Below are 11,761 nucleotides of genomic sequence, written 5' to 3' on the forward strand. Positions count from 1 at the left end.
GGATGCTTCGGTGCTGGGCTGAGCTCCACCACAGGGTCCCAGGGCCGCCCTCCAGGCCAGGGTCCAGGGGGTGCAGGCCTGGGCATGGACGGTGGCCGTTTCCCACCCGCCCCGGCCCCAGGGTTCACAAGGAGGGTGGCACCAGAGCCCGCGCTGCAGGGGCCAGTCTTGAAGGGCTGGCCTTCACTGACGTGCCCTCTAACCCCCACGAGGCAAGGTGGTGAGCACAGCAGCCAGGGACGCAGGAACTCCGGTCCAGCCCGGCCCCTCCTGCCAACGCCTCCCACCCAGAGCAGCTGCTGGGCTGTGCCAGGCCCCAGGGGACTCAGCGGGTGGGCACAGTTGCTGAGCAACTGCCACAGAATGGACACAGGAGAGGCCTTAGCATCCTGGGCCCAAATAGGCCAAGAGAACAAGGGACTCTCACACGGGAGGGAACACTGCCTCCCCCGGCCCCAAGCAGCCAGATGGCTCTCCTTCCCAAGAGCCTCGTCACCACACGCAGAGCCGGGCAGGGTCCAGTCACTCACTTTTACAAGTTCACATTTTCAGCAGACAAATCAAGGTGCAAACAGGGTTTATTTCACATTAATATATTAACTGAATTTTTTTGTCAAATAAATAGGGAATTCTCTTTAAATAACCATCTCCTCTCTCCACAGCCAGGCCAGGAGCAAACGGGAGCAAATTTTAGTGCATCCAGGGGGCGTATCACCAACCAGGCAAGAAGCTTAAAGGGAAGAGGGCAGGCTAAGGGGCTGGCGAGAGGTCATGGTCAGCGGCCAGGCCAGGCCCCAGGGGTCTGTTCCCAGCCCTCCCGACAGCCCCCAAGTGGACATGCATTCTGCAGTTCCAGTCCAAGAAGCCCCTTCTAGAGGGAAAAGAGAGAAGGCAAAGGGAAACAAATTTCAGAAAAACTAGCAGGGAAGCAGAGGGGCTCCCTCCCCAGCTGCAGCAGCCTGGCCCTCACGCCACCCACCCCCTGGTGGCTCGTGGGAAAGCTCCAAAAGTCAAAAGCAGTGGCAACAGGATGACCAAGGACAGGGAAGGGAAGGCGAGCGTGACGGGGGCTGAGGCTGGCTGGGAATGGAACGTAGGCTGACAGTCCGGCAGACAGCTGGCCTTCCACAGCCAGGTGGATGGAATGTGAGTAGGGCCTGGCAGGGGTCCCTGGGGAGGGCAAAGCTCGTGAGGATAAAGTGGCTACAAAACGAGAGAGCTGGACTGCGGCGGAGGAGGTGGCCAGAGAGTCCCTCCGTGGGTAGAAGCTATGAGAGCAGGACAGGAACGAGGCAGACGCCCCCCGGGGATGCTGAGAGGGAAGCGCTGTGGGCTCTGGGCTCACGTGGGAAGCTGGGAGGCACCGCTCCCCGCACCCCTCAAGGCTAGGTCCTGGCGACTGCTTTATATTCATCCAAGTCAAGGGGCCCTCCCCCTGCCAGGCTAGTTCCTGGCGACTGCTTTATAATCAGACCTGGAGAAAGGACGAGGCCCGCCCCCCACCCCAGACTCAGCCCCAAGGGGAGGGGAGGAGAGAGCAAAGAGAGGCGGGAGGAGGTGGGTGTGAGCGGTCTACTGGGTCTTCTTATCTTCTGGGGGGTAGTAAGGAGGCGGCGGAGGCTGGCTCTGAGGAAGAAAGGAAAGATCACGTTAGAAGGGTCGGAATAAGCCGAGGTCTCTCCTGCCCCTAAATCCCAGCAAACTGGGGCTGCGGAGGTCCCGCCAGTGCCCCCCCCCGCCCCCCCCCCCGCTCACCAGCCCGCTCACCGTGGGCATGTAGACATTGTGTGGGTTGCCTGGGTTGTAATAGGCGCTGGCGGCTGCTTCGGCGGCCTTGGCTTCAGCTGTGAGAACACACAAACTGGGGAAGAGCCCCGGGGACAAGCCCTCCCCGCCTCCTCCGCTGCCCCCACGGCCCTGGCCCCCTGGTGCTCGGGGCAGCAGGTGCTGAGGACGCAGTTCCATCACTAAAGCAGCGGAGAACCCTTCCTGAGCACTTACCGCGTGCCACACCGTCCCATCTGGTCCCTCTACACCTCCTGCCCCCCACCCCCCATCTTCACCACAAGCCCCACAGGTGGGGCCGTTGGCACGTTTTGTGGATGAGAAGACTCCGGTGCAGAGGGGGACCTTCCTGGGCCCAGGGCACGTGGCCAGCTAAAGGACAGAGTGGGGGCTGGAATCTACCCCTTCGCCACCAGGCCACCGCGCTGCCGGTCCCCTGGGATCGTCCCTAGGCCAGTGGTCATTCGTTATCTGGGGCTTCCATGCAACCACGGGGAGCAGCCAGGGCCCTCACCTGCAGGAGTGGAGGGGACATCGGGGCCGCTGACCGGAGGCTCCATGGGCCCAGGGTAGGGCGGCGGCGGGGGCTGCATGTACCCCATGGCCCCGTCCATCATGGGAGGTCCCGGATAGAACTCTGCTCGGCAAGAGAGTGACGGGGACCCAGTGAGCAGCCCAGCCCCGGCTCCTGTAGCTGGTACCCTCCCAGGCCCCTCCAGCTGCTCTGTCAGTCCTGAAGCCAAAGAACAAGTCTCCCCTCTACAATCCCCTGGCCTGGGTGAGGGTGGTCAGTGGGGGGGGGGAGGCGTGGGTAGCAAAGGACACACTCACCAGCTGGGGGCAGTGGACAGGGGTAGCCAGGAGGGCAGGGGTACATTCCATTGGCGACTGGTGGGGGGAAGACATAGGCCCCGCTGGGCATGTAAGAGTAACCATAGGCTCCGTTGGGGGCTTCACCTCGGGAGGCTATAGCACAAGGGGAGAGAGAAATGAGTGTCGCGGGCCTTGGGTACTGGGGAGAGGGTGCTCCCACCGCCTGCCGAGGGGAGCTGCAGGGTCCCAGGAATGCGCACAGCAGACACGCCTCACCCCTCCCCACTGGAGTCCGCCTTGGTCAGGAATGAGGCGAGGGGTCTGGATGGGGAGAGAGGTCAGAGCTGGGGTGGAGGAGGTCCAGGACAGGGGTGGAGGGATGGATGGAGGGAAGAAGGAGGCTAGAGGTGGGGTAGAGAATGGAGCTGGGTGAGGCTGGGGACGCGGTGAGGAGGTCTGCTGAACACAGCCCTTGGGGACTTAAAATGGTTGCCTGATGGTAGCTTAATGGTTGAGTTTCTGTTTGTTTCTATGAGGCCACAGTAAAATGTCCTTGAGTCCAAACAGCTTTGCTAAAATGTCCTATAGCTGCTCCAGGCAGGGGAAACCCAGCCTCTGAGGTACAGGAGGGTGATTTCATTACAGGCTTCCTTCCCAACTCCCAGCCCTGGGCAGCCTGGGGCCCAGAAGCTCATCTCCTGACTGCTTAAAAAACAAAACAAAAAGTAAACAAACCCAAATGAGCAAACAGCACACACATTCAATGCGGCCTTGGCCCCTGGTTTTTAGAGCCTTGATACCTTGAGATGCCACCTGTAGCATCCGCTGCCCAAATTCAATGGCGCCCCCTGCCACAAAGGTCAACTTGTACGACGCAGAGCCTTCCCAGCCACCTGAGAAGGGAACAGGGCATCAACAGCTCCGGAAAAGAACTTAGGTTACGTCTGAAGAGATGGCTCTTCGTCGTCTTCAGGCCCCATCCAATGGCCAGGAGGCTCACCACCCACGTCGCACGCCAGTGCTGCAGACCGGCCACCTCCTGCCCGCTTACTGCGCAGCCCTGTAAGCACGTCTGCACTCAGGCCTCCCACCCCCAGTAAGGCAGCTTCTCAGCAACAAGCACGCCCAGCAACAACTGACGTTCAAGTTCAGAACAGGTCTCTCATCCCGCGGGGGCCTGAGGACGAACCCTGGGCCCCTCCAGCCTGGCTTCTGTCCAACGGGGAACTGTGAGCTCAACAGCAAGGCTCGGGCCAGGCTGAACGTGAGCGGGAAGGCGAGTTCGACGCAGGGGTCTCTGGGGTCTGCAAAGAGCCTGACACCAAGCAGGGCCTCTCCGGGCGTTACAGAGGGGCAGCGGGTTCTGCCTGGCTCTAGGGGAAAGACCCTTCCCAAGAACCTGATACAGCTCCCTCCCACACCTAACATCTGAACACACTCCCCAGCTCACAGTAAGCATTTTCACTTGGTTTACAGTCATCCTACTGACTTCCCTCTCTGAAAAGGTGACCTGAGCCGTCATCTTTAACGTTAGCACTTTCCAGCTCTTGGCAACTTCCCCCTGCTGAACAGCTGGCAGCCCAAGTGCTGGTCTTGGAAGCTGATCCAGAGCCAGGAAGAAGACACGGCTAGAGTGATAGGGTCCAAAGAGGACACCTCCAGGGCAGCAGTCAGAGATGCCCCAGAGCACCTCTCTGGAAGCCCCGTCGGTGTCCCCAAGCTCCCTTGTCACCTACCTCCCGCTTCAGCCTTCACTGTTCCCTTGATGTAGTTTGCTCCAAACACAGGCTGCTTGATCTCACAGTCCTTCATCAGATAAAACGGCATCATGAAGGACTGCATGGCATCCTTCCCCTTGGACAGAAAGATGACCTGCAGGGAGAGAGAACAAGGGCCATCCCCACCCGAACCATGGCCTGCCCGGCCATCGCCTCCTATGTGCAGGAGGCCATCACCTCCCAGGGCCGGGGCGGGTGGCCCGAGCCAGCACCCGGCAGCCCCAGGGCGCTCTCTGCACCAGCCAGCCCCGGAGAGCGCTTTGTAGAGTAAAAGGCCTCAGATGCAGCCGGGCTGGAGAGGCCAGACATGTGACTTCACAAGGAAAATGCGTGGCTCAAACAGCACGTGTGAGCAGGACAGACGGCTCTGCCCGAGACGCGGTGGTGAGGAGGCGGCGGGCGTGGGGCCTAAGTGGGGGGCCTGCGAGGCCAGCGCAGAGAGGGAGGGCCGAAGCAGGGAAGGGCTCCTGAAGGGAGAGCTCAGCCTGAGCTTCACAGAACTGAGAAGAGGGAATGGCAGCGGGTGGCAGATCCCAGGAGAAGGGATGATCCTAACCTTTCTGCAGACTCTGCCCAACAGCCAGCGTCTCCCACCCTGCACGTGGGGAACATTCTGCTTTACCCCCATGACTTCAATCTGTGACTAAAGATGCCAGCTTGAACCCCCAGAGATAGGGCTTTGAGACACCCCCCCACCCCGGTCTCCACTAAAGCCTGTGCTCCTCTTCCTCTAACGATCCTTAAGTCTAACTCTGGGATAGCTGCAGGCAGCGATCCTCTCCCAAGAATATCCATCTGTGTTTCTCTGGAAGTCTCTCAGAGTCTGCTTGGGGAACTCTCAGGCAAGGCCCATTCTGCAGTCTGGCATTTCTCGCTTTGCAGGGTTTGGCCGGTCTCTCTGCCCACTCCCGAGGCTGCGGCCAGGCTACTGTATCCCCTCCAGGCCCAGGTCATCCCAGCAGCTGCATCCAACTACAGAGAGATTTTGCAGCAGCAGCTCTGGAACTTACACGGATTCACTGCCATCGGTTCTGCTGTGCGAAGAGAGGCTGGTGGTTCTAGAACCAGGAGCATGTGACAGAAACACGCTAACATTCACCAGGGTTCAGCGACCACTAGACTCACGAGGCTGAGGCTGACCGAAGACTCCATCAGCCTCCAGGAGCCATGAGTCTCCAAAACAACTGACTCGCCAAACCAACCGTCTCGCTGTACAACGTACCCGGTACGGGGTAAGGTAGACAGTGCCTTTCTTGGTCCCTTTGAAGGCCTCTGGCACATTCCTCATGTCACTGAACGTAAGTTCTACATGGTCATAGGACATCAGGATGCTGTGATGAGAAAAGAGGAAATGCCCTGATGAGACAGTTGGAGTCACAATCTGTCACCCCCAGGGACTGGACCCTCCTGGGTAGCAGTTGCTTATTAGTAGCTGCCAGCAAGTCATCCGCTTCAACACTGATGTGAGAAAACTACTAACACAGCCATGGAAGAGATAAGCAAGCTGGGGGTCCATAGAATTTCCCCCAAACCCCACACACACAGCCCCTAAGTGACCAGTGCAGGGACTTCCCTGGCAGTCCAGTGGTTAGGACTCCACGCTCTCACTGCTGAGGGCCAGAGTTCAATCCCTGGTCAGGGAACAAAAATCCCACAAGCCAAGAGGCACAGCCAAAAAAAAAAAAAAAAAGTGACCAGTGCCATAGAAGAGCCACAGGGCTCTGGAGACGTCATAATCCCTCAAATGAGGTTAGATTATCGGGGTTAGCTCTTCGATTCTCTTCTAGGTCCTTATGACAGGTGCTCTGTTTTTGTTGGCTTACTTTTTTAAGTCTGATATACAAACATTTTAATACATGACTCTACACATTACCAAAGGGCTCACTTCAGGGTTCCTTTAAACCTGGGGTTCTGAAGCTGGGTCTGCAGGGGTATCAGTCCACTAGCCCTTGAGATGATCACGTACGTGCTTTTTTTATCACGTACGTGCTTTTTCCTGGGAGAGACCACAGTTTTCATCACTCTCAAAGGGATTCATGATTTGAAGAGTAAGGTTCACTATTTTACATATCAAGTTTTAAGTGCTGAATGTGGACTTCAATTACTGTTTACATAATTTTTTCAGAAATGAGGCTGAAGCAGTTTCTGAAACAAGGCACATCATTATTTAGCAGCAATGAGTCCTAAACCGGGTAGGAGGCCCAGCAGGATAGATACATTCTTGGCCCAGAAAAGTCTCACTGAGAGAGAAAGAAATAGTCCCAGGAGATGTTACCAAATGGCATCAAAAGGGTCTGTCCGGGTCCAGGACTGGCTTGCACACAGAGCAGCTACACACTAAGGGCAATGTGAAGTTTCTCTGATTACAAGACAACAAGGTCCAAGCTCACATGGTTCCATTTGTCTCCTTTCGCCTCCCAGATATCACAACTTCCTTCACCGGGGAGGGGTAAGTGGGAAAGAGAACCAGTACCAGAAAAGAAAAATACAGCTCAGAGAAAAGAGGTCATTACCAGGAACAGGCTGGGACGGCCAGTCGCTGAGCAGGTAAGATGGAGGAAGAGTCAATATTCTGAGGTCTGGGCTCCCTGGGTGCTCTCCTCTGACTCATCAAGCATTCCCGGATGACAGCCCTGGGCTGGGTGCTGGCCTTAATCAGCTACCAGACTTTGATCCCACCAAGTCTCCTGTGGGGACTCAGATTCCTCCTATGCTCCTTCAAAAAGTGCTTTCAGGTCAGCATAGCTCAACCAGGGCTGGCTGGTCTGATTCTCAGCGCCCAAGGAGCAAGAGAAGACAAGTCATCCAAGGAGCCCAGAGGTGGAGGAGAGAATTGTCGGGGGGGTGGGTAGGAAGAACCTTGAAGCTGGGGGACCTCTGCTCTGGGAAGTGACCCAAGCCAACAGGAATTCAAGGGAAAGAGGCAAAGACAGACCTTTACAGAAAACGTGTCAAACATGTGACAAACGTTAGCTATGTAATTTCACCTCTGGGCCTCAGTTTTTCATCTGGAAACAGCAGTTCCGGAATATACTGGAAGGCTACATACTGGGAATTAACGCTACTGACTTTGGAATCCGGACTCCTTTCCTATTACAGCTCTGTGATCTCATGCAAGTTACTTAAGCTCTGTGCCTCAGTTTCCCTACGTGTAAAATGTGGATAGTAATAGTATCTGCCGCACAGGATTTACATATTGAGAAAAGCAAAAGAGGTGTAGTCCCTGACACATAGTAAACGCCCAATAAACGGCAATTATTTCTGTCTAAAGCGCTTCCCAATTCTTAAAGTCACCTACTCTGGGACAGGGGCTCAAGAACTACCCACAGGTTCCGCCTGTCTCTCCAAACCCCCACCCGTCTCTCCAAACCCCTACCCTAGCCAGCCGCCCCACCCCCATCCCACAGCTGCAACATCCCGGCCCTTCCCTCACGCCTCACCCACCTTCCTTCAGCCCCGCCCCCAGCCGTTACCCCACCCCCCACCCCCCGCATCAGTTTCCCCTCTTCACGGGTTTATTCTCCACCGCCCACTCACCCACCACCCACTACCCACACCCTCGACGCCCGCCCTTCAGTTCTCCAGGATCCTTCCGTAGTGTTTTCACCTCTCGGTATTGTTGACGATCACTCCGCCGCCCTCCGAGTGATTCTTGTTGAGCGCCATAGTCTCTCGGAAAAGGGTCCCGAGACTCGGAACGCAGTGCGCTTGCGCCCTTCCTCGGCCCACCCCCTAGTGGCGTCGTTCGTATTAGAGTCAGCCAATCAGCTCTTGCGCGGAGGCTGGCCCTACCACCTGATCCCTGGTGTCACGTGCTAATAGTTTACTCCCTCTCCCCCTCCCCCCTAGTTTCGCTCGCATCACAAACAAACTCAAGACTGTAGTTCCCAGAAGGCAATGCTCCCTCAACCTCGACCTCTCACTACGCTAACGGAAGGCTGCATTCTGGAACTTGTAGTCTCCAAGACCATAGGCCCGGATTGACTCCGCTTGTTGCGTAACTAATCCTGACCCTCCTCCACCCGGTCCTCCGAGGGACCGGCGTAAATAGTTGGGCGCGTCACAGGGAAGTTCGTCGTAAAGGCCCTGGACGCAAAAGTTCATACGCACGGAATGGGGACTATAACCTACACCTGCTGTGAGAGCGTTGTACACTTACTGGGGCCTGGGGCATCTTCATTCAGTCCGCAAACGTATGGGGAGCATTTCCTATATGACTTTACTTCCCCGCCACACACTTGGGTAGTCACTGAGCTAGAGAGATGAGTCCAAGAATCAATCTCTGTTCTGGGAGAGAAGAGTCAAGAAAAACTGCCATCCCTCCCTTGAAATCAAACCCACACCCTCCGAAGTGGGCGGTGAGAATCTCCGTGCGGGGAGGAGAACCTTTGCCCAGCGCCGGCACGTGACCGCCGCCTCCACCACAGCTGGCCTCGCGGTGGCGCTGCTCGCTCTAGAACGCTCTGGCTCTGCAGTCCCGCCCTCCCAGCGTTTAACAGGCTGGAAGATTTAAACCGGACGCGGAGGAGCTGAATGGAACTGGGCACAATTGTGACACCCGGAGCTTGCAGAATGGGGATGACTCATTGTGACCCAGCACTTGGGCGGCCTCCACTCGGCCGCGGTAGTTACGTAAACTCCCGCACCTCCGAGGTGGAGCTTTACCCGCAATTGTGGGGGTGAGGGGGACGGGTCTTACTCCCCACGGGGCGGCGCAGGTGCAACATTAATCTTAAGGGATCGGAGTTTGATTTTTAAGCAAACAGCTGATTTCCTGACACGTGGTGGCCAACTTTGGGATCCACCTGCTTGACTTGACTTTTGAGTGAGATTTCCTAGGTGAAGGATCAAAAACTAGAAAATATTATGAAACAGGTAACAGCCTTCTGTGAGGTCTTGCGCAAAACCACCTGGAAGTTGCAGGACAAGTGCAGTGAAGTAGTGCGTCATGGACATGATGAAGTCGGCCCTAATGGGTTAGGGTAAATTCCACACATACAGTCTATGTAGCGGTTGAAAAGAATGAAGTCATATTCTATGTGCTGTTGTGGAAAGATTGCTAAGGTTTGTCTGTACAACTGGTGTATAAATATACTTCTGTTTGTATAAAAAATAGGATAGGATCTAGATCTAGATATTTTCTTGAACGATCCACCAGACACTGTTTTGGGCATTATCCCTTTGAAGCTCAGCTCTGGGAACTGGGGTTGGCAGGTGACTTACTGTGCATTGCATGCTCTTTTGTACTGTTTGTTTACTGTGTGCATTTTAAATATTAATAATACATTTCAAAAAGAAAAAGAAAACCCACCCAGTAATGGGTGTGCAAGAATGGCTGCTACAAGGACCCTAAGAGGGAAGGTGGGACAACAGCGCGGTCCTGCCCTGACCCCTTTGCGACCCCGGTTGGTGGCAGAGGCAGAGGCGGGTTTTGTGGGGCCTGAAGCCTCTCCAACGTTGGAGGCCCTGTTTTAGAACTAAGATACACGATTATGAACACACAGTGCTGTGGCCACACTGAGGCCTCCTAGCAGGAGGGGAAACGTGATGAAGAGGAAGTCTGAGTGGAGCGAGATAGCAGTCTTAACCGATTCTGGCTTAAGTGTCCAAATTTTGCAAATTTTATAAAACCATGTGATCATGTGAATGCCTTGTGAGGACCGCTCCCAGGTGGTGGAGAGGTCAGGTGCTTTCCAGGACCCACACTGAGGGGCTCAAGGGCAGTTCGTTGCTGAACCAAGTCGGTGGCAAAAGGCCCTGTTTGGGCCCAGGTCTCAGAACTCAGATCACTCCTGCCTTCTAGTGCACACAGGCTCTGGCTGTTCCCAGAAATGATCGCTTTTTGCTGAGCTGTAATTGCTCCTGTTCTGCAGACTGGAGCTCCTTGAGTGCTTTGGGCTTGCCTGGGATATTGTGCCCATCACCACAGAACAGCCAGGCAGGGTCCAGGGTGATCCTGTTCCGGTCACCTCTTAAGCTCCAAGAAGCTTCATTTATTTGCCCCAGTGAGTTGGACAAGTATCATTTGTGCTAAACAAATAATAATTTTCTATGTGTGTCCTGATGTTGAAAAGACTAGGGAGCAGTTTATCAGATGGTGGCTCTCCTTTTTTTTTTTTAATGTTGACCCACAGTAAGAAGTACATTTTCTATCAAGACCCAATAAGGGAATTCCCTGGCAGTCCAGTGGGCAGGACCCTGCGCTTTCACTGCCGAGGGCACGGGTTCAATCCCTGGTTGGGGAACTAAGATCCTGAAAGCCGCACGGTGACTCAAAAAAAAAAAAAAAAAAAAAGACCCAATAAGCCCAGAAATAAACCCACACACCTACAGTCACTTAATCTTTGACAAAGAAGGCAAGAATATACAATGGAAAAAAGACAGTCTCTTCAGCAAGTGGTGTTGGGAAAGCTGTATGGCCATATATGTAAATCAATGAAGTTAGAACACACCCTCACACCATATACAAAAATAACATGGCTTAAAGACTTAACTATAAGACATGACACCATAAAACTCCTAGTAGAGAACATATACAAAACATTCTCTGACATAAATCGTACCAATATTTTCTTGGGTCAGTCTCCCAAGGCAATAGAAATAAAAGCAAAAATAAACAAATGGTGGGACCTAGTCAACTTACAAGCTTCTGTACAGCAAAGGAAACCATAAACAAAACGAAAAGACAACCTACAGACTCGGAGAAAATATTTGCAAATGATGTGGCTGACAAGGGCTTAATTTTGGAAATATACAAACAGCTCATACAACATCAAAAAATCAAACAACCCGGGCTTCCCTGGTGGCGCAGTGGTTGAGAGTCTGCCTGCCGATGCAGGGGACACGGGTTCGTGCCCCGGTCTGGGAAGATCCCACATACCGCGGAGCGGCTGGGCCTGTGAGCCATGGCCGCTGAGCCTGCAGGTCCAGAGCCTGTGCTCCGCAACGGGAGAGGCCACAACAGTGAGAGGCCCACATACAGCAAAAAAAAAAAAAAAAAAAAAAATCAAACAACCCAATTGAAAAATGGGCAGAAGACCTAAATAGACATTTCTCCAAAGAAGACATACAGATGGCCAACAGGCACATGAAAATATGCTCAACATCACTAATTATTAGAGAAATGCAAATCAAAACTACAATGAGGTACCACCTCACACCAGTCAGAATGGCCATGATTAAAAGGCTACAAATGACAAATGCTGGAAAGGGTGTGGAGAATAGGGAATCCTCCTACACTGTTGGTGGGAATGTAAGTTGGTGCACCCACTATTGAAATCAGTATGGAGGTTCCTCAAAAAAGTAAAAATAGAGTTACCGTCTGATCCAGCAATCCCACTCCTGGGCATATATCTGGAGAAAACTGTAATTCAAAAGGATACATG

The 11,761-nt window shown here is 54.2% G+C and overlaps 1 protein-coding gene across 2 annotated transcripts; it reads right to left on the reverse strand.

Annotated features, from left to right (window-relative positions):
- Nucleotides 1-1,443: 1,443 nt before the first annotated feature.
- On the reverse strand, nucleotides 1,444-8,114 carry WBP2 (WW domain binding protein 2). 2 transcript variants are annotated; one of them, XM_059998630.2, is made up of 8 exons: nucleotides 7,984-8,114; nucleotides 5,599-5,707; nucleotides 4,335-4,470; nucleotides 3,399-3,491; nucleotides 2,617-2,751; nucleotides 2,300-2,422; nucleotides 1,768-1,844; nucleotides 1,450-1,626 (listed from the first exon to the last, which is right to left on the reverse strand). In XM_059998630.2, the coding sequence occupies exons 1-8, from the start codon at nucleotides 8,040-8,042 to the stop codon at nucleotides 1,573-1,575; spliced, it is 786 nt and encodes a 261-aa protein (XP_059854613.1). In that variant the 5' UTR covers nucleotides 8,043-8,114; the 3' UTR covers nucleotides 1,450-1,572. The 2 variants fall into 2 exon arrangements, with proteins under 2 accessions (XP_059854614.1, XP_059854613.1); XM_059998631.2 differs by lacking the exon at nucleotides 2,617-2,751 and having other exon boundaries at nucleotides 1,444-1,626.
- Between the last annotated feature and the right edge of the window lie 3,647 nt (nucleotides 8,115-11,761).

Source organism: Delphinus delphis, chromosome 19 (assembly GCF_949987515.2).
Source record: "Delphinus delphis chromosome 19, mDelDel1.2, whole genome shotgun sequence".
Lineage (NCBI taxonomy): Eukaryota > Metazoa > Chordata > Mammalia > Artiodactyla > Delphinidae > Delphinus > Delphinus delphis.